This window comes from Aspergillus brasiliensis (assembly GCF_001889945.1).
Source record: "Aspergillus brasiliensis CBS 101740 unplaced genomic scaffold ASPBRscaffold_3, whole genome shotgun sequence".
Lineage (NCBI taxonomy): Eukaryota > Fungi > Ascomycota > Eurotiomycetes > Eurotiales > Aspergillaceae > Aspergillus > Aspergillus brasiliensis.
The window spans coordinates 1889873-1910865 of record NW_027137444.1 but is presented as its reverse complement, the minus strand read 5'-3'; the positions used below and the strand labels follow the sequence as shown (position 1 = coordinate 1910865).

The following is a 20993-nucleotide window of genomic DNA, read 5'->3' as shown; positions in this document are numbered from 1 at the left end:
AGATGGTGGACGTAAAGGATTCCCAGGCTGTGGAGGTCCTCCAGACCAAGTCTGTATCATCCGGAGACAGGGAGGCCGATACACGAATCAAGACCACGGCGCAGGGTATTCCTCTCGTCCCTCAACCTAGCGACGACCCAGAAGACCCGTTGGTGCGTTTCCTTCAGTCGCGGATCAGTGTGATGAATGAGTTTCTGACAGTAGAGAGGAAACTGCTTGCAGAACTGGAGCACATTTACCAAGCATGCGGCTCTTGTGGTTCTCGCGTTTGAGTCTTTCATGACCAAGATGTCAAACACGTTGATTGTAGATTCCACTAACATCCCCGACTATTTTGTGTATCCTTGTTTTCTAATACAGTATCTAGGCTCCTGATGCGCTGGAGCTGGCTAAGCAATTCGGAGTACCCAAGTCGACTGCCACGTACATTGGCTCTGCACCTCCCATCTTGAACGCTCTCACCTCCTTCTTCTGGATTCCTTTGAGCCATCGAATCGGCCGGCGTCCGGTCCTTCTAATGGGCAATCTGATCGCCCTGGTTAGCTCAATTGGTGTGGCGCGGTCCCAGACGTATGCGCAAGCTCTAGCCTGTCGGATGGTTATGACCTTTGGTGGGAGTGTCGGGTTGTCTATCGGACCGGCTGCCATTTCGGATATGTTCTTTCTTCACGAAAAGGGCTCCCGCATGGGAGTAAACAGTATCTTGCTCGTTATCGGTCCCTATGTAGGCGGAGTCGTTGGTGGCTCGATTGCATACAATCCAGATCTCGGATGGCGGTGGTCCATGTACATCGCCGCCATTCTTTACGCTGCGCAGTTTACCGCCCAGCTAATCTTTGGTCAGTCGTCCTATTCACCAGACATTCCTTTATGAAAGTCCTTGTGTTGATTAACTTTTTTGCAGTCCCGGAAACGATCTACGTACGAGACGAGAATGGCAGGGGTGTGTCCAAAAGTTCCGCGCCAAAGCGCAGCACGTTCCTTTCTCGACTCAAGTTTCGCCCACCACCGCCTCCAAAAGGCGAAAGCTGGGCTAGAACGTTCATCAAACCTTACAAGATGTTCGCCTATCCTGCCGTTTTTCTTCCCTCCTTCTGGTTTGGGGTTGCATGCATGACCGAAGTTGGTAATACTGCGGGATTTGCTCTCAACTTCGGTAGTGAGAGTCGCTGGGGGTTCAACTCAGCCCAGGTTGGCTTCTGCTACTTTTCCGGTGTGATTGGAGCCGCTCTGGGTGAGATTTGCAGTGGTCCTTTGTGTGATATGCTTGCGAAATACAGCATACGCCACGGCAAGGAGTGGAGGCCGGAACGGTTACTCCATCTCGTGTGGTCCGGTCTGATCACTATTTCGGTATGTTAACAATCCAATCGCCAACTACGAGGTCTCCTTTCTTACAATATACTACCTCCTAGGCCGGTCTTCTCTTGTACGGACTCGAACTGGAATATGGCAACAACTGGGCCGCAGCCCTAACCGGAATCGGATTCTTCACGTTTGGTCAGGAAGTCCTTGTCACTGTTCTTCTGACGTACATGACAGACTGCTACCCGGAGGATGCAGCCGAGGTAACGTTGGTCCTCCAATTCTTCTTCGCCATCCAGACGTTCCATGTCCCCTTCTATCTTCCGCAATGGATCAAACAACCGGGCGGCGCCAAAGTTCCGTATATTGTTTTTGCAGCACTTCCGGTGGTGTTGTACCCCATTTGCATTTGGCTCTTTGAGTGGAAGGGTGATAAGATTCGGAAGAGGGGACCGTTGTTCAGGATATAAATTGCATTTGCATCATCAAATATACATGGTCATGCCGGCTTACGCACTAGCATTGGGGAGTCTTTCCTACACATCTTAAACGACTTACGGTCCGGCATTGGGAACTTTCATACATTTTCTCCATCAGTGGTTTTGGAAACATAATAAATAGTTAACAAGGGGGGCTGGGATTCGGAAAGCTATTAGGAAGGTCAAGCGAAGGGGTTTTAGCTAGTTACTAGCTACACTTAGTCTAGTCATCTTTTCGAAAATGAAAAATGTCTCGGAGTCACTTTCCACCTACCTCTTGATTCTTTCAAGCCACATCGAGAGTAGTTGCCTTTCTTTGTCTCTATCTCTCCTCTAACCAGCCATATACCCAGTCACATAATCCCTACATGGAGTGCCTCTATCACAACAAACTATATTTTCATCACATAGATAGTAGATAGACCCAGAACCCCCAAGGCCCAACTGCTTCTCACTGACGCGTTGCCGACGGCTTTTATTTTTTTTTTATTTTTTTTTTCTCCACCACACCTTCAAATAATCAGACCTAGTAGTCTGGATAACTGACCACTTCGTAGCTAGCTAGCAGGCAAAGACTACTATGTATTTGCAACGAGGCGGATAGTGGATAGTAGTGGATCATGAACCACGGACCACATCCCACAAGCGATGCCTATCTACGGAGTACCCATTCAACCCACCCACTCTTTTAGTGCACTAAGGACATTCTCCTCCGGGTATTTCGGTCCGGAGCGCCCTCGGTTATCCACCTACTCTATGGATAAAAGTACGTACCAGCTGGATAGTAGATAGTAGATAGTAACTAGATAGCTACCACGCAGATATCTACTTATCCAGTATCCACAAGGTAGTATTATCATTAGTAGTAGTGGTAAGTAGTAATCAACTAATCCAGATAGGTAATTCTATCTAACCTATAAATCGGAAATTGTCTGTAAATATTTTCCGGTACCGAAGATAGGTACCCACTACATCCACTAACTAACTAGTAACTAGTAACTACACTGAGCGTTGAGACTTCAGAAGGGGAGGGAAAGGGACTAACTACTAACTATCTAGCTAATAGCTATCCTTTGTGCCTTGTGGACGGTTAAAATTAGCGGCCGACAGGGATCGGGATCCCACAAGACTAACCAAGTTTTTATGGTACAGAGTACTCCGTAGTAGGTCCCACCTTTCGCCGGACATTTACCCGAGTAAGGCCGTTCCTCCTTGGAAGTTAGAAGGGCCGTGGATATACCGTTTGACTGGCGTGCATGGAAGGGTGGGTTTGGAGGTAAGTGGAGTGGACCTGCAGTGTTATATTTCTATTTTCTGTCTTCTATTTTTCTTTGTTTGAAAGTGTGATCGTCGTCGTCGTTCTTATCGCTGCATAGAGAGTGGCTGGGTAGGCGCGGGGTGGGGGAGAAGGGGAGTCTGGGATTGATTATGGTGGTATTGCTAATAAGTAGTCACTAACTACGTAGACTAGAATAGTAGGTAGCTATATTCCAGTTAGTACTAGGTAAGTACTCCATAGATGGGCAAAATTGCATGTGAGAGGGCTGAAAAGAAGAGGAGAAAAGAGGAGACGTCTGTCCAGGCTCCACCATTGGCAGGTAGATTAAGTTTTAATATGGAGAACAGCGCACTCCGTACGGAGCACTAAACTAGGTTATGTTGCATCGTGCGCCTGTTATGAGTTGGTGGGTCCTCTCTGCCTCTGTCTCTCTCTCTCTCTCTCTGTCCCTCTCTTCTTACGAACAATTTGTCGAAGTGGGGATAGTATGAGGCGATGGAGTATCTCTCTATCTATGGAGCAGGCTGAGGGGTTGGAATTTGAAACTTTGACAAGGATCGATGAGGGGAAATAGTTGCCTTGGTGCCAGTATGTTTGCACTAGGCAATATAAATATAAGTGCCTTAGAGGGCAGAGGAGTAGCGTAGTGCTTGAATGGACTATGTCTCCCAGAATAAAGGAGACAATTTCCGTCTGCTCTTGAGGGTCCAGTTTCGTTTCTCTTTCTTTTCTTGTAGACCTCTTTTTCTCTCTCTTCTCGATTCACATTCCGGGTGCTGGTATAATCTGTTAGGTGTTGTGCGTACTGCTAGATTGAGGTATCATGCTTTCATGTTGTCGATTCTCTTGAGCCTTGATTTATTAGGTAGGTGTTAGGGGTCAATACTTTGATTGATGTCTAGAGACGTAAATTGATTGCTCGAGGTTTGGACCTCTTTTGGATGAGTTTTGTGGTGCATTTGTCAGGCTCTCAGTTTCACGACATACTATGATCCATGCTTGTGGTGGTTTCCCCAGAACGGTACAGAATATATGATCTTGGCTGATGCGATATTCTTGAACGGTGAGTTGGGCTTGTGAACCATATGATGTCCACACAAGCAGACAGTCAGACAACAGGATTGAGATGAATGGGGTAGCTGGTGGTTGCCATCATGCTCATAAGATTGTCGTCACCATCCTCCAACGTCTAGTATCAGCGCATCTCGAATTGCTCTAAGGCCAATATACTCTGCACACTTCAGAATGACATTCCTACATAGGGAGAGACATACTCATAGTATTATTTGTTGGGACAAAGGTCTTGTGATGTCGTCCTCCATTAAACAGATCACGGGGATCGGAACGAAGTTATGAGGTAATAATCATATACTTCACATCGTAGAGCGTTGTTGTAATTTGTTCCAGTTCATTTGTCTCTCCATAGAATCATATATATGAACCCCTTGTTGCGACTTTTTTAAGATCTGATAAAGCATCCTGTACACACCAGTGGCATCGGAACTTCAGTGGATGAAATGGGTGTAGGCTATATATGCCTTGTCACTACGTTCAAGTTATGGCTAACACAGTATATACTACTACTTTCAATATAAATTAACTTCATATACTGCTTAGAGTTGAGTGCTAGTACTATTCTGAACGTGGCACTTCTCATGATGCTGCTGTGCTTAGTAGTACTAGTGGTTAGTGCTGGGTACTATTTAGGATATATATATATAATATATATACTACTAACTACCTGACTGGTAGTACTGGTACTACTATGCCAGACGCGCAACTCCGTGCTGCCCTGTTGTACTCAATTATCCAAATGAGTACTTACGGTTTATAAAATAAGCTTGCAATGTCTCGAAAGGGTATTAAATCTATCACATAACATCTCTATCCCGTACACATCATCAAGCCGCAACTTCCACCCGAATCCTCGCCTCAGCCATATCCGACTGGAACCAGAACCCGATATCCTTTGTAGTATCCACAAGCTCTACCTCGCGTTTCACGAACCCCGGCTCCTCCGATGCTTTCACCTCCTGTTCTCTAGCATCATCTTCGCTATCCCAGCCCTCATCATCCTCCATCTTCTCCTTGCTCACCGGGTCCAGCTCATCGGTCTCCCAGACCAATTTAAAGCTGTAAGGCTGTAGCCCAAAGAGTCGAGAAACAATGGCCTTGACTTGGTATGTATCGAACGAGCGAGGAACTTCTTTAACCTTGCTAATGGCTCCCTCTGATCCGGCACTTTCGGTCTGAGATAGACGAAACACCAATTTCACCAGCCTCGCAGCAACAGACCGCGGGTTCACAGCAACGCCACCAGCTCCTGACTCAGCCCTTCTAATCACAGGCTGACCATACAATTCACACAGCTCTTTGTACCTAGGGTGCTTGGCAAGAATGCCTTCTTCTGCCGTCTCTGGGGAAGCGGACAGCTCCTTTCCGATAAGAGAGAGGTAGTATAATTCTCCGTTATTGCGATCCTTCTGAGTAATCTTGCCGTAGTTTAGCATGACCAGAGACCCGATGCGAGAAAGTGTCAACATGTACGCTTCGTCCACTGTCATGGGTTTCTCGGGCACGCCTGTGATATGGGATGGGCCGATGGGCTGGTCGTACAGTGGGTTGCCGGATATTCGGAGGGTGTTTAAACCTGGGAATAATGAGGGGAGGTGATTGACGAAGTCCCATGTGGTGATCTTGTTCCGGGATAGGTCGAGGGAGTGGAGGGTTTGGGGGAATTGGAGGGTTGTTTCTGAGGGGTTGTTGGTGTCGTGGATGGTGGAGATGTTGTTCCCGCGGAGGGAGAGGTGCTCTAGTCTTGAAAGTGAGGTGAGGGATCTAATAGAGGACAAAGAGGTGAGGTCGTTGTTTTCTAGGGTAAGGCGGGTGATGGTGTTGGAGAGGGGGGTTGTAAGCATTGAGAGTTGGTTCGCGGAAGCAGAGAGTGAGTTGAGAACAGGGAATTGATAGGTCAAGGCTGATATCTCCTCCCATTCTAACAGCGTCTCGTCGATGTGCAGTGCTGTGATGCCCTCAAACTTCAACCCTTCCTCGAGTGGACCAAGCCGGTTGCCTCTGTTGCCATGTTAGCTAAACCTCAACTTTACTATCATGGTTTAGAGAGACCTACATCAGCTTCAGCGCCTTGAGGAACTTCAACTGCTCACAAATCCGAGCTACACCACTCCACGTCATCAACAAGTTCCGGCTCAGATCCAGCTCGGTGATCTGGGGACAAGTCTGCTCAATCTCCGCATACGCAGACTCGACCTCTTCAGCTGATGCATCATGCCCCAGCACACCCGCGACTTGCAATCCGTCAAGAAGCACGATCTTCAGCTCCTGGAGCCTGGCAAGCTGCTTCCGGATCTTGTCGAAGCCAACCTCCTCGACGACCTTGCCGCTGATCTCGATGGGCTTGTGCAGAGCATCACCCGTGGTATTGTTCCCCTGTCCTTGCCGAGCAATCTCTTGCTCAAGGAATTCCGACGCGTACTTCTCGCGCAGGGCCTCGATGAATCCTCGAGGTTTATCTGCCGGGCGAGACGGACGCACGAATGACCCAGCTGTAGGGTGTTTGTTTTTGCCTGCAATCGTGAGCATGCATTCTAACTAGTATTTGGATCTCAACCCCGTGGGCTAACCCAGAACTCAACGGCCCCAAAGAGAACACTTACAAGTGAAATATCTCACCCCGCGATGTTCTCCCGAATGCTTCCCCCGAGTCGGGTCATCCCATTCGACTCCCAACCATTCCCCAGAGGTGCCCTCAACAGCACCCACGTAGCGAACGGTACACAAATCCCCCGAATAAGACCGCCGTTGACCTACATGCGCAGTCTCCATTCTCAAATCACCGAGAACCGTAACTCTAAAACCTACAGTTCCGAACAAATACAACAAGCCTCTCGCAGCATGTGACGGATTTCCCACTCTCCCCGCTCCACCAATCGCAACCCACACCCTTCGCTTACATAAGTTACTCCTGCCTGAGGCAGAAGCTAATCTCCAAATCGCCGAAGCAGAACTTCCTCGACACTCGATATCATCGCCTCAACTTTCCACTGCTATCCATCTCCACAACCACAACCCGGCAGCATGGATTACCAGGTAAGCACACCCTCACTCCTCTATATTCGAAAGGTTCATCACTAACGAAACCCCCAACAGAACCGCGCCGGCTCCAAATTCGGCGGCGGCGGCGTTGCCTCCCACTCCGCAACCAATGCCGACCGGCGCGAACGCCTGCGCAAGCTCGCCCTGGAAACCATCGACCTCGACAAAGACCCCTACTTCTTCAAGAACCACGTCGGCAGCTTCGAATGCAGACTATGTCTCACAGTGCACCAAAACGACGGGTCCTACCTCGCCCACACGCAGGGACGGAAACATCAAACGAACCTTGCGCGGCGCGCGGCGCGCGAACAGCGCGAAGGGAAGAATCAAGACCCGTCGTCCATCCCGGGAGCGATGGGCGTGCAGGTCAAGAAGCAGACGATTAAGATCGGACGACCCGGTTATAAGATCACGAAGATTCGGGATCCGTTGACGAGACAGCTCGGGATGTTGTTCCAGTTGCAGTTTCAGGAGATTACGCCGGGAGTGACGCCCAAGGTGCGGTTTATGTCGGCGTTTGAGCAGAAGGTGGAGGAGCCGCCGGACAAGAATTTCCAGTATTTGGTTGTTGCTGCGGAGCCGTATCAGACTTGTGGGTTTAAGTTGCAGGCCAAGGAGATTGATCGTCGGGAGGGAAGGTATTGGACGTGGTTTGATGAGGATAGTAAGGAGTTTTGGGTCCAGATTATGTTTAAGACGGAGAGAGAGGAGAGGTTCTCTGGTGTGCCGGGGTTGGCGCCTGTTGATAATAAGGCTTGATTTCTGTTGATTGTTTCGGAGGGGGTGAGGGAGCAGTGAATGGTTCTATTGTTGTTGCTGTTGGTTTTCCTATTGAAGGTCGGATATGGCGTTTCATGGGTTTTTCTTTGCTGGCAAAATTGTTGTGGCTATCGTTCTTTCTATTCTATTGCTGTGTTATGCATTAGAGTGGCTTTGCATCAATACCATGCCCTCTTTCTCTTTTTACTTCTAATGATACAATCTATCAACGATAAGAGCTTTACTCGAGACGCAATTTCTACCGCAAGTCTATGCATTGGCTAAATGCTACATAGCTACGGCACACAGTCCTGCAGTCGCGGGCTTTTCTAATACATGATTTAATATCCACTCATATGTATCCCCGGTAGCTAGCAATCGTCGTCTGGCGACACGGATGCACAATCAATAAGGTAATAGGAAATGAACAATGCTAGGTCGTGACCAACTGAGGCGAAATGTCAAATGCGCTAGATGCTGGATGAAACTGATGCACAAGGGGATGCCCGAGACCAGAACCTAAATGCGCCACTGAAAAGCCATCAATGCAAGCCCGCCCGCTGTCGGACTCTTCAATGACGTCTATCGTGGGTTCACAAGGACACTCGGATGTCGACTGTATCTTTCAATTTCCCTGGAAGGCGTTGAACGCTTTGTACGTGTATCCGATGAACGGCAGGCTCATCTCCGCCTCCTGCTCGTCCGGCATGGCGCGAGCCTGAGCGCGGTGGATGGCACTGGTGTCCTCCTGCGGAATCTCATCGATAGGGAAGTACGACACGTCAATGTTCGAGCTCAGTCTCGGTTCGAACGGCGCACGGATGCTGCGCAGTTGCTCCCAAACGACACCGCGGAAGAAGGGGTGGTTCTTGATCTGCGTTGCGCCGCCGAATTGGCCGCCATCGCTGCCGATACGGTGTTCTGCGTCGCAGAGGAAGCTAAAACCAGAATTAGCATGATGCATCATAAGCAGATGGTGCGCACAAGGCTTACCTTCTGATGAGACCCTCAGAGTCTCGCGACAGGGTGAGTTCCTCGGGGAAGTACAAGCATTCTCTCCAGTTCACAATCTTGCGGTAGGTGTCGGTCGTGTCTTCCGCGCAGAACGGAGGCCAACCCACAAGGCACTCGAACATGATAGCACCTACAGACCACCAATCACACAGGTAGGTGTATCCTTGGCCGTTGAAGATCTCGGGGGCGATGTAGTCCGGAGTTCCGACGGTCGAGTATGCCATTGCGCGACGAGACTTTCTCCAAGTGTTGATTTGGCCACGGTTAGAGACAGTCAGGTTGATCGCATCGTTGAAGTAACCAGAGTTGCGGTTCTTGTCCTTTGACGTCGAGTTCTTCAGCAGATTCTGATAGTAGGAGTTATCGTGGGTCTTCTTTCCTCCCGTCGACAGACCAAAGTCCGTCAGCTTGACGTGACCGCCGCGATCCAAAAGGATATTATCAGGCTTGATATCACTATTGACAAGAAACGATTAGCGACTGCTTGCGGAGAAACTTGGACTTTGCATAGTACTTACCGGTGAAGGAAGCCGAGTTTGTGAACAGCCTCGATCGCCATGACAATCTCCGCCATATAGAAACGAGTGATATCTTCGGAGAAGATTTCATACTTGATCAACATGGTCATCAAGTCACCACCAGGCAAAAATTCCATCAGCAGATACAAGTACGCGGTGTCCTGGAAAGAAGCATGCAGCTTCACCAACCACGGGTTGTCCTTGGAGTCAGCAAGGATGTCACGCTCCGCACGAACGTGAGCCAGCTGGTCCTTCTTGAACATCTCCGTTTTGATCAACGATTTCAGCGCGTAGATCTTGCCATCGGTCTTCCGTTGTACCAGCTTCACCTCACCAAACGCGCCCTTTCCAATGATCTTGATGGTCTGGAAGTTCTGCGGTGTCTCCTTGGTACGAAGGAACCGAAGGAAATTCGATTCTTTCTTAGCGAGTACCTCGGCGTCCTTGCATTTGTTCTCCTTGGGGATACTAGGTTCACGGATCATCTTGTCTAGCTCAGCAGACCTATAGAAAGCACCAAAGTCAGCGATACCAGGTTCCATGCTAAGGCAGGAGGGGCCTGTGATATTGTGGAAAATACTCACCGCATGTTGCGATCGCGTGCGCGCTCAATGTTCTCATTGAAGAAGACGCTGACCAGCTCCTTGGCTGCTTTACCACGCTTGTGGACATTCTCCGAGTACCGTTCCGGATACCGTTGCAACTCTTCGTTTTCCGCGGGGGTGCGAGGGCTACGAGGCATAGGAGGCGCCAGGTGGCCCGGCTGTTGCTGTCCGGGGGCGGGGGAGCCCGCAGTTCGGGGTCGCTGGGCTGGCGAGGCAGAACGAGCAAAGAAACCCGAGCGAGGGGAGTTGAGATCCTGGTTCGAGAACTGCTGGATCAAACCGTTGGTGCCATCATTCGCGCTGTACCCCATGCGGGATTGGTAGGCGGGCTGAGGGGACTGCAGGTTCTGGCCATAATGCGGCTGGCCGTAGGCTGCCTGAGCTTGGTAAGGATTGGCCATGAAATAACCACCTTGAGCATAAGCACCGTTCTGGGCGTCAATATAGTCCTGGGGACCCTGGTTTTGGTAGATCGGCTGGGGGAAGGCGGAGGGGGTAGTGGGATAGGCGCGGTTGTTGGCCGCCGCCGCATTGAAAGCACGATCGTTGTACCCGAAATTCAGGTGGAGTCGGTTGTTGTTGTTGGGGTCCATGATGGAAAACCTTCCTCCCCGACTACCAAACGAAGGTTAAAGAAAGCGGGGGGAGTTGAGCACGAGTGGATGAAGAATTGGGGATGGGGATGGGAAAAGAATCCAAGGGGGAGGGGAAAGAAGAGCCCGAAGGAGCGGTGGCCTCAGGAGGCGAAGGGGCTTCGACAGGCACTTTCAGGAGCGCTTCTCGCAGTCCCTGAGATTGGCTTAGAGGAGGGGGGAAAATGCAGTGGAGAGGCCCAGGCACAACAACAACAGGCTGGCTGTGGCGGCAAGCCCCGTAACCTATCTATCTGTCGGGCGACCAGCTTTTGTGTTTCAGGTTCAGGACTCCCGAGTTGAAGTCAGAGATAGGGAGAATATGATGCTAAAAGAAAGACACGATGCCACTGCAACTACTCAAGGATCAATGGTCCGATCAGCACGGGGGAAGAGGGGGGAAACTGGAAAAAGGGACCGATGCTGGATGTTCCAGACTCATACGGCACTCGGTTGGTGCCACGAATGCTGTCTCACAAAGAAAGTATTCGCTGCTACATCTTCATCTTCACTATATGAATCTTCACTGGCTTCAAACGGGTACAAAAATAGAAGATCTAGTGTGTGTATTCATCACTGCGATAGACTAATGCCATAAGGAAGTGCTAGTGCTCTAGGAACGATGAATGCTGAACTCCAGCAGCATGGACCAACCATGTCTCTTTCAAGATGTCTATCCAGCTTGACGTGTTCGAAAGTTACTAACTAGAATTCCCAAGAGATCATCTGAGGTCTCTTCTTCTTGGACTAATTTTCCGTGGCATGCAGCACTGAGTTCAGCCGGGGTGCATCTACTAGTCAGTTCATCTGCTGCTTCTCCAGATTCCGGCTTCAACTCGGCATCCTCGCCCCCGGATAAACCTCGTCCCGACCGGAGCTGCGCAGAGCATCCCGAACTTTTTCGGCCATCATGCATTTCCCTTCACGACATGCTATGAGGGAGAGGTTCCTGCTCCCTGTTACGTACCAAAAGTTTTATTATTCTGTATCTTAATTATATACCCTGACTTCTTTTATACCCTTTTCCTTCGCATCCCCCTACACCATGGCGGAGTCCTCCAATTCCGCCGCGGCCTCAGGCCCGGCCCAGTCCGCAGCGTCCACCAGCGCTCCCAAGCCCTCCAACCCGGCCTTCAGAATGCTTGGTATAGATCCCTAATGCCCTCAACCAGTATCTTTATACCTAATACTCTCCAAGGAATGCCGAACCTTCGCATGAAACTTCCCTCCCGGAATTGGATGATCTTCTTCACCATCACCGGCTCGTTCGCCGCAGCTATCATATACGACCGGAGAGAGAAGCGCCGCGCGCAACAGAAATGGTGTGATCTCGTCGCTCACATCTCCAAAGAGCATCTGCCCATCGAGCAAACCCGACGCAAGATCAACGTTTTCCTGTCCGCGCCACCGGGTGACGGTCTCCGCATAGCTCGCGACCACTTCAAAGAATACGTCAAGCCGATCCTCGTGGCAGCGGCACTGGACTACCAAGTCATCGAAGGCAGAAGGGAAGGCGATATCCGTGCTGGTTACGCGGAGCGCATCCGCAAGTGGAGACGTAAGGCAGGTGAACCGACCACAGTGGTTGAGGACCCCACTGTCGAAGATGTCGTTTTCGCCGCGAGGACGCAGATGGGCGTGATCGAGGAGCCCGGACCGAAGGGTGATCTTGTCATCGGTCGTCACACATGGAAGGAGTACGTTCGTGGTCTGCACGAAGGCTGGCTGGGACCTCTCGATCCTCCGCCTCCGCCTCCGCCCACGGAGGAGCCCGCTCCTGCGGAATCCAGCACACCCGCCGCAGAGGCCTCCTCTGAAGCCAAGGAGGGCGACGCCAACGCCCCCGAGCAGGAAAAGAAGGAAGAGAAGCCTGCCAAACCAGTTGGCCCGACACCAGCCTACATCTCCACATCCGACTACTCATCGCAACCCCTCCCGCGTACTATCCCCGAGACTCTTTCAGGCTCCGTACCCATCGCCTTCCCCCACATCCTGGGTTTCCTCAACACCCCGATCAGACTCTACCGCTACCTTAACCAGCGCCACATGGCCGAAAGCGTAGGCCGCGATGTCGCAGCCATTGTCCTGGCCTCATACAGCCGCCCTTACAACACCGACTCCGGCTCCTCGGATGCCTCCCCCATCTCCTCCGACGATACCCTTGGCAGCACCACCTACGAACAACAAACCGTCCTCGAGGAGGAAGAAAAGGAATGGCACAAGTCCGTCCACCGCAAGGACGAAGCCAACCCCGACAAGGAACGCGAGTGGCTCGACGACATCGTCATCGACCCTCGCCTCGCCTCTCGCATGCATCGCTACAGCGTCTCGCCTGAGGAAGAGGCCCGCGCCCAGCGCATCCTCGAAGGCCAGGAATACATCCTGGGTCAGGAACGCCCTGTTCCTGTGCCGTTCTGGAAGCGCATGTGGGTGAAGTATGGATACGGAGAGGACGAGGAGACGTTGAGGAGAAAGCCCATCCTGGGCAACCTTGATGAAGAGTAAATCATTCGTCAATGAATGATTTGTGTGGAAGGTCGTTGTCACCAAAAATAGAAAGGGCTTGTAGATCTCTATCTGTGTTTTGGGTTAGAGGTATATAGACATATTTTTTCATTATTTTTTGTCCTTGGTATTTTGGGGTCGATACGATCATTGCATGGGAAATGTGTTTTGTCTGGATGGACGGGTGTTTGTACTAACTATTGACATCTCCTTTTCAAACTGTATATTAGTCGAATCTAAGGTTATCCTGACTGGTCATATATCCATACCTGTTGTAAGCATTTTACTCTCAAGAAAACATCCTATGACTTTGGTTCCAGGCTGTGCTGTAAACTTACTAACTCACTTTGTGACTCCCTTACGATTTCTGGACGACCCAAGTCTATCAGGCATTGTGGGAACATACTAATAAATACCACGAGATATTCTCACGTGAATGGCTTCCCAACCAAACTAACTAGCCGCGAACATCCCGTCTTCTATTAATCCAGAAGTCTCGTACAATACGCCTCGATGAAGGAATCTCGAAAAGCATTTTGCTGTATATTTTCCGACTCACACCACATGATACCAGGGTCTTCTTAGGTACAGGTGAATATGTACACCCTGGTAAACCCAGCTAGCTACAGCTACAGGTTGGTAGCTGATCAAATCTAAGAATAGAAGAATATGGGTAAGGGTAAGGATAAGGATAAGGAGAACGAGAAGAAGGGCTAATGAGACAAGGAAAAAGTCCTTTTCCGCCAATCATGTTACAGTGATTCAAGTATAAGGCAAGTTTGAATATGAGTAGTCCAAGAAAAGCTGTCCTATCACTTAGTCGAGGCGGAACACCGTCGCCTCGGGCCACTTGCTGCTTGCCTTCTCAATATAAGCAGACTTCGCGGCTTGGTTGCTTCCCCACTCGTTCAGGAGCTCCAAGCCTGCCAGGGCAGTGTCGATGGTAATGTCCTGGGCTTCGAGGGTGGAGATAAGATCCTGTTCACATTGGGGCTTGGAGTCGGGCTTCAGGAGCTGACGGCTGGTCAGGCCGGCTTGTTGGTGGGAGACGCTCTCCTTGTGGGTCGACAGGAAGGTGTTGTTCCATTCCTCGAGGTTCTGGCCCTTGGGGAGCAAGGTCTCGAACTCGGAGTTGACGACCTCGGCAACTTGAGGCGCGAGTGGCTCAGAAAGGCTATCCAGGGCCTTGCGGAATCGGAGGATCTGGACGTGAAGGGTGGGGTTGGATGCGTCGATGGCATGAGCCGCGGTGAGGCACTTGAGGGCAAGTGCGTGCTTGCCTGGGGTTGCAGTTAGTATATGCCATTACTTCATAGCAAAGATTGAACATACCTCTCCTGAGGTAAACCTCAAATCCGAGACACTGGGCCTCAATGCTCTTGGGACTAAGCTCCAGCAAGGGAGTCAGGAACTTGGTCGCATCCTTGAGCGGATCTTGCGTCTGGACAAGCTGGTTGCCTAGCGGGTCGGAGTCTTCCTTCTTCACTTCTCCGTCAGCGCTCTTTGTGCTTGCGGCCTTTCTGGCCTCACGCTTCTCAGCTTCAAGCTTCTCCAGGCGCTGCTGCTCCTTCTTGGCCTTCTTGACTGCCTTCTTACGTTCTTCATCATTGTCAGCAGAGGCGCTGGGCAGGGGTCCGTGAGCCAGGTCGGGCTGGTCGTGAAGGAGGAGGTAAGACTTGATGGCAGAGACCGCCATCCGGGTGTAGAACGGGTGCTCGCGCAAGCGGTCCTCCCAGCGAACCATGTCCACATACGCACGGATCATACCCTTGCGAAGGGAGAAGCTGTGGAAATCAAACTGGTCTTCTTGCCAGGTGTCGAAGATGTTGTAGACAGCATGGAATCGCTTCAGCGCGAGACCGAGCTTCTTCTGACGCAGGTATGCCTCACCATCCTCGGTCAGATACCAGACACATTGCATCTCATGCAGATCACCCAATGCTCCACCAACGGTTTCGTTACGAGTGAACTTGCTCATGTTGTCAAGAGCCTTGTCGTTCTCGTTGTTGCGGAGTTGATATTTGGCAGCCTTGGAGTTAATGTGACGATCCTTTTCGTCCAGCAGCCTTGCCTTCTCCATCTCCTCAGCCGCCTTCTCGAGGTTTCCGTAATGCTTGTATATCCGGGCCTTGGTCAGTTGATACTCCACAGCCTTGGGCGACAGCTCAAGGGCCTTGTCGACATTCTCCATGGCCTTGGACAAGTCACGGCTGAGATGGTAGTTGTAGTGTTGAGCGAGGAAGTAGTAGGAGGAAGAAAGGAACTCAGTGTTGTCGGCGCCGGACTGACCTTCCGCAGAGCCATTCGACTGGGGCGTCGTCGCGACGTAGCCTTCAACGAGTTCCTGTACAGTATCACGCTTGACGGGGTTGCTGTACAGTGCCTTGATGTTGGCAAATAGAGAGGGGACACCCTTCTTAAGCATGCGCTGCAAGTAGGCGTCGGCGGCCTGCTTGAAGTCATCGCCCTCCAGGAAATCCAAGGGGATTCTGCGAGCTGCGTCACCACGGGGGAACTTCTCAACCCACGAATCATATACAGCTTTCTTGGCCTTGAGGTCGTCAGCGGGGATGTCCTTCGCCCGGACCAGGGCATCATAGTAGAGCGAGTTCTCCGGGTTGCGGTCCAGGAGCGCAATGTACGCTGCCTCCGCTTCAGCCTTTCTGTCCAATCGCAGAAGGTAGTCCGCCTTCATCTCCATCACAGCAAGCACGTCCGAGATTCTGTGTCCCACCTTCTCCAGATGTTCCAGCGCCTGTTCCACCTTACCAGCCTCAGCCATGATCGCGTTCTTGTACAAAACAGCCTCCGAATGTTCCATATCCGAGGTTGGCGGAGGGATCTTTAGCGTCTCCTCGTACGTCGTTAAAACTTTTTCGGCCTCTTCCAGATCACCGGAGAGGTGGTGTGCAATCGCGAGAGCCGTCCAGTTCTGTCGGAATCCCGGGCGAGCCTGCAGCATGGCTTTCCTGCTCTGAATGTAGCCCTGGTAATCGCGCATTTGCATTTGCAACAGCGCAAGATCCCGCTGGATGGGCTGTGAGTCCGGCTCAATCCTCAATGCAAACCGATATGCCTTGATTGCCTCTTCGTAGTTCTTGTCCGCCCGATACAGCAATCCGTACACATGCCAGCAGATGTGCGACTTCATATCGTTCTTCAGGGCCTCCTTGGCCAGCACAAAAGCCTCCTCCTGCTGCCCCATGTTGCTCATAATAAGAGCCTTCATCGCCAAGGTATCACCATGGTTGGGGTTCTTCTTGAGGATCTGTTCGGCGGTCTTGATGCCTTTTCGGAACATAGCACAGTTAGCTTTCCTGCCCACTTGCGGAGACCTCCAGCGTGTCCAATCGAGATCGCATACGCACCCTTCTTGTGTTGCTTGTTCTCATAGTGGCGAACCACTTGGCGGAACAAGGACGCATCCTTGGAGTTCAATGGTTGCGGCATGGTGAGTGTGGTTGGCCGTTGGTGGTCAGTGAAGGACTTGCCAAGTGACTGTGCGAAGACGGAAGCTCGAAGTGCGCGGGGGAGGAATGACGATGGACGACGATTAGTCGATCAGGCAGCGATAAGCTATGACCAACACTCCGACAACATGCACGTCCTAGGGGAGATCAGAATTATACTTAGCCCCTATCCAATCCTCTGGTTCACCCGTTCGAGCGGCTCAAATGGTATGGTTAAATGATCGCTTCTACTCGAAGGTTCTTGCCGACCGCCGTCCTCGAGGGCTGCCCGGCACCAGACGAAATTATTATCCGAAGCGGCCTGCAGATGCAACCTGGCGACCATGACACCCTCCCTCCATATCACCCGATTGTGGACAAGTTCCATTGCTACTGGGTATTCACAGTATATGGTCTGATCTGTTAATCGGCACAACAGTAGACTACGCGGTTCGAGCCAAATTCATGTTTTGATTCACACATCCGGCCTGGACACCCAGTCCAACCAAAAACGCCTGTTATATGCAGCTATTTTACAACATCATATACATAGCAAGTCCAGTCTTATCAAGTCAAGTCAGTAATCAAACAACATGCAGCTGGAAAAGTCTCCGAAGGATTGGAGGCTCTCAACCATAACCGATGCAGTGCCTACTACTTGACACTGTAATCATATCACTCCGTCGATGGTGGCGCCTGCTCTCGTTGTTTATTCTCACGCCATTTGTTAAGCGCCTCTTCCCAGCTCTCCGACGGGCCACCACATCTTTCCGTTACCAGACCCCATGTGCGCGCGCGTATAATATCCTCGACCCCCCGTTGAGTGCGGACAAGATTGGCCAACGACTCAGTCCGCGGCTCCCGAGGCAAAAACCGGGCTGCGTATGGGTCTAACCGATCATCGACAATATGCTCGCGATCCTCTGCAGATTCGGTCTGCTGAAGAATGAGATCCGGGTCTTCCGGGTCGGGACTTGTGGCCACCCCGGCGCAATAGTTGAGCACATCCGAACGGACTTGCCATGATGGAAACAAAACCTTATCCTTGAAGCTCTGGCAAGCAGCCGGTTCGATTTGCTTCCCTTCACTGGCGTCTATTTGTCGGATAGCTGTGGATGAGGGATCGAATCCTTGTCTGGCCGGGGTGAACAAGGCATTGAGGTTTTGCGTGATGGAGTCATCTATGGTCGATCTAGAAATTCGTAGAAAATCTGTACAGCAGCCAGGATATCCCGAGTCAGTCCCCGCGCCGTTACTGTCCGTGGACTTGACGGTGGCCATAGCTGAGCATACCTCTGAGCAACCTCTCGTTGAAACAGAATTGGGGAGTCAGCTGAGGAGCCGATGTTGACGATGCTCGAGACATTTTCCGATCCTCCGCCTTTCCAGAGTCACTCTCTGACCTGGAAGTATTCGTCCAGAACCACTCCACTTTGGCAGCTGTACAATATGGGAGCCGCGGCAAGCGGATCGTATGACTGCAGAGATGAAGTTCAAATAACAACTGTGCCTGCTCTGGTAAGAGAGGAACCAGGCGAGTAATACAGGGCTATAGTGACGTCCAACAGTGCCAGTGAGCTAGCTGAGTAGTAATGCAATGACTTCAACAAGCCAATGTTGAAGTTCCCACGAGGTTCGGCTGGCATGCCGTACTTCGCTTTTGGAATCCTAGTATATTACCAGATTAGGTTAGCATTCTGTAATCACGGGACTACGTGATGGCCGACGCGCTCCACGACTTTCTGCATCAGCCTTTGCTCGGCTACGTGACTTCATTGAATTGACTCTAAAGCGTCTTCGAGCTTAGTCTGCGGAGTGGTTTGATCTAAGGACAACAATTTTCGCACCTCCATATACCGATCCCGGCATAAACTGTCATCATTTACCACCATGCCCGAGCTAGCGGAAGTCTCGCGTATAGTCCACTTTCTTCGTCAACATCTTGTTGGTAAAACGCTTTCCAAGGTGTCAGTGCAAAACGATGACATTATCTACGGTAAAGCCGGTACTACTGCGGCCGAATTTCAAAAGGCAATGGAAGGGAAGAAGGTTACTGGCGCCGGACAGCAGGGCAAGTACTTCTGGATTGCTATGTCATCACCACCCCATGCGGTTATGCATTTCGGTATGGCGGGCTGGCTGAAGATCCGGGATGCCGACACATATTACTACCGGACAGACAAGCCGGAAGATAAGGAGTGGCCGCCGAAATACTGGAAATTTTTGCTCGAGACCGATGGGGATACAAAGACAGAGGCTGCGTTTGTTGATTTTCGCCGATTGGGCAGGATACGCTTGGTAGACTGTCCCGCGGATGAAATCCGTAAATACAGCCCTCTGAAAGAAAATGGCCCAGATCCTGTCGCCGATAAAGACATTGTGTCGGAGGAGTGGCTCGCAAAGAAGCTACGAAGCAAGAAGGTACCTATAAAGGCCCTGCTCCTTGATCAGGCGAATATTAGTGGAATAGGCAACTGGATGGGGTATGTTTCTTTAGAATCCCCCAATGACTAATTACATCTAGCTGACTGCTTGCTAGCGATGAAATCCTCTACCATGCTAAGATACACCCAGAGCAATACAGCAACTCTCTGGATGACGACCAGATCAAAGAGCTGCACTCAGCGATTCATTATATCTGCTCCACCTCCGTAGAGCTCTTGGCGGATTCGGAGAAGTTCCCGGCTGACTGGCTGTTCAAACATCGATGGAGCAAAGGCAAGAAGAACACCCCATCAGTACTGCCAAACGGAGAAAAGATCACCTTCCTTACGGTAGGCGGCAGAACCAGTGCAGTGGTTCCAAGTGTGCAGAAAAAGACTGGGCCAGTAGCCAAGGACGTCAGCAGTGAAGACGTCAGTAGTGCGCCGGCAACGTCGAAGCGAAAGCGGGCCTCAGTGAAAAAGGAGGAGAGCGAGTCGGAAGCGCATGAAGAGGATGCGAAGCCCAAGAAGACCGGGCCCAAAAGGCAAAGCAGAACTTCTGTCAAGAAGGAAGACATCGATGAGACGGAGGCTAAGCCGGTAGAAGCACAGCAAACTACCAGGAGGCGCTCAGGCCGACTTCGAAAGTAGGCAATGCCGACTGCTGGGTTAATTATTGCCAGAATGGCGACTTGCCGAATGATAAGGCCTTCCGGACATTATTATAGCGACTTATCTAATACCATATACCACTTTTCTCGGTAACCTGTTCATACCTTCAGTCCGTGCAGTCTTTCCCGGAAAACGTCGAAGTTGCTGTCACCCTGGGCAACTTTGGACATGTCGTCTAAAACCGCAAAGACAATTTTCTCCCACCATCCTTGGAATTCAGTTTCCCGCAGGACTTCGAACCAACATTGCGCAACCTCGGCATTTGGGTTTGCAAATGCGCCACACCCCAGAGCTCCTAGGACAATTCTCCGGTGCTTCTTATACCCTGCAATGCGGAGAATAGATCGCATCTTGTCTTTGGTCAGTTCTCGGTCAGAACGAAACTTAAAAGTCGCTGGAGTCGCCGTATAGTCCACCTCTGGTCCTTCCAGGGCAGCAACGCTGATAACGCTCACAATAGGGAGGTTCTCGGGCTTCTGCAGGTCCATCAGAGCGTGGCCTCGTGTGAAACTTTCACGGAAGACAACGACGGTCGGAGAGTAGATAGCATCTCGTTCTCCTATCGGATAGTATCGGCGTTTAAGGGTGGAACTGAGGCTGCTTCGATAGCAAAGAGCCTCCTCCTGGGCCATAGCGCCATTGAGCCAACCGCCGCCTGGATTCCTTTCATTGGCCATGTTCAAGACACACACGTTCCGCATGTCAGTCTGCCGGAATTGCCTAGATGGGCTGCTAACCCTTATGGCGACGTCGAAAGTATCTCCAAATATGACTTCGACATGGGTCGATAGCTTTGGGTTGAATCTTGAATTCAAAGTAGTATATCTCATGCGTGGACAGTACTGTGCCGTTGGAGGTGCTCGAGGGACTATACTCAAGATACCAGGGAGAAGGGTTTGAGTCTCTTCCGCGGTTGCTCTCAGTATTGCTCTTCTATCGGCTCCGGACTTAGGCCGCGGTCGCACATTGACTGGTCGAAAGTAGTCCGGTAATAACTTTTGGCTCATCTTCAAGTATGTGGCCTGCTGTGAAACAGTGTAAGCTCAACGTGAGGTTAATCTGGCTAGACGTTTGTTAATGTAGTGCATCGCCTGACTCAACAGTAAGAGCAGACTTAGGCAGCAAGGCCGAAAGCACCAGGGTGCCTGGTGAGCGGCCAGCCGAGTGGAAATCCGACGGGCAACACGAACGAGCGGCAGAACACGAGTGCCTGGCGGGCGGTGCCTTAGGGCGGTGA

General features: G+C 51.1%; 9 protein-coding genes across 9 annotated transcripts; 4 read left to right on the top strand and 5 right to left on the bottom strand.

The window, feature by feature from the left end:
* Positions 1-2: 2 nt before the first annotated feature.
* Positions 3-1775, top strand: ASPBRDRAFT_52800 (uncharacterized protein; the record flags this gene model as incomplete). Its single annotated transcript, XM_067626947.1, has 5 exons — positions 3-152; positions 205-306; positions 368-839; positions 905-1353; positions 1416-1775. 5 exons carry the CDS (start codon positions 3-5, stop codon positions 1773-1775), a joined length of 1533 nt encoding a protein of 510 aa, XP_067482041.1.
* Positions 1776-4964: 3189 nt separating this feature from the next.
* On the bottom strand, positions 4965-6909 carry ASPBRDRAFT_172124 (putative tubulin-specific chaperone; the record flags this gene model as incomplete). Its single annotated transcript, XM_067619725.1, has 3 exons — positions 4965-6138; positions 6194-6650; positions 6735-6909. The coding sequence occupies 3 exons, from the start codon at positions 6907-6909 to the stop codon at positions 4965-4967; spliced, it is 1806 nt and encodes a 601-aa protein (XP_067482040.1).
* Positions 6910-7161: 252 nt separating this feature from the next.
* On the top strand, positions 7162-7938 carry ASPBRDRAFT_27786 (spliceosome assembly protein PRP11; the record flags this gene model as incomplete). Its single annotated transcript, XM_067622433.1, has 2 exons — positions 7162-7173; positions 7234-7938. The coding sequence occupies 2 exons, from the start codon at positions 7162-7164 to the stop codon at positions 7936-7938; spliced, it is 717 nt and encodes a 238-aa protein (XP_067482039.1).
* A 625-nt stretch (positions 7939-8563) lies between these two features.
* ASPBRDRAFT_27785 (serine/threonine protein kinase CBK1) lies at positions 8564-10668 on the bottom strand (the record flags this gene model as incomplete). Its single annotated transcript, XM_067622432.1, has 4 exons — positions 8564-8876; positions 8932-9408; positions 9471-10013; positions 10055-10668. 4 exons carry the CDS (start codon positions 10666-10668, stop codon positions 8564-8566), a joined length of 1947 nt encoding a protein of 648 aa, XP_067482038.1.
* A 1197-nt stretch (positions 10669-11865) lies between these two features.
* On the top strand, positions 11866-13212 carry ASPBRDRAFT_119686 (Tim22-complex subunit TIM54; the record flags this gene model as incomplete). Its single annotated transcript, XM_067617274.1, has 1 exon — positions 11866-13212. The coding sequence occupies one exon, from the start codon at positions 11866-11868 to the stop codon at positions 13210-13212; it is 1347 nt and encodes a 448-aa protein (XP_067482037.1).
* Positions 13213-13610: 398 nt separating this feature from the next.
* On the bottom strand, positions 13611-16944 carry ASPBRDRAFT_147034 (peptide alpha-N-acetyltransferase complex A subunit NAT1). The gene is made up of 3 exons (XM_067619265.1): positions 16581-16944; positions 14545-16500; positions 13611-14492 (listed from the first exon to the last, which is right to left on the bottom strand). The coding sequence occupies exons 1-3, from the start codon at positions 16660-16662 to the stop codon at positions 14029-14031; spliced, it is 2502 nt and encodes an 833-aa protein (XP_067482036.1). The 5' UTR covers positions 16663-16944; the 3' UTR covers positions 13611-14028.
* A 140-nt stretch (positions 16945-17084) lies between these two features.
* On the bottom strand, positions 17085-18294 carry ASPBRDRAFT_39992 (MIX23 family protein). Its single transcript, XM_067624254.1, has 2 exons — positions 17955-18294; positions 17085-17872 (listed from the first exon to the last, which is right to left on the bottom strand). The coding sequence occupies exons 1-2, from the start codon at positions 18025-18027 to the stop codon at positions 17337-17339; spliced, it is 609 nt and encodes a 202-aa protein (XP_067482035.1). The 5' UTR covers positions 18028-18294; the 3' UTR covers positions 17085-17336.
* A 257-nt stretch (positions 18295-18551) lies between these two features.
* Positions 18552-19735, top strand: ASPBRDRAFT_119831 (putative formamidopyrimidine-DNA glycosylase; the record flags this gene model as incomplete). Its single annotated transcript, XM_067617293.1, has 2 exons — positions 18552-19144; positions 19201-19735. 2 exons carry the CDS (start codon positions 18552-18554, stop codon positions 19733-19735), a joined length of 1128 nt encoding a protein of 375 aa, XP_067482034.1.
* A 119-nt stretch (positions 19736-19854) lies between these two features.
* Positions 19855-20763, bottom strand: ASPBRDRAFT_120858 (uncharacterized protein; the record flags this gene model as incomplete). The annotated part of the gene is made up of 1 exon (XM_067617389.1): positions 19855-20763. The coding sequence occupies one exon, from the start codon at positions 20761-20763 to the stop codon at positions 19855-19857; it is 909 nt and encodes a 302-aa protein (XP_067482033.1).
* Between the last annotated feature and the right edge of the window lie 230 nt (positions 20764-20993).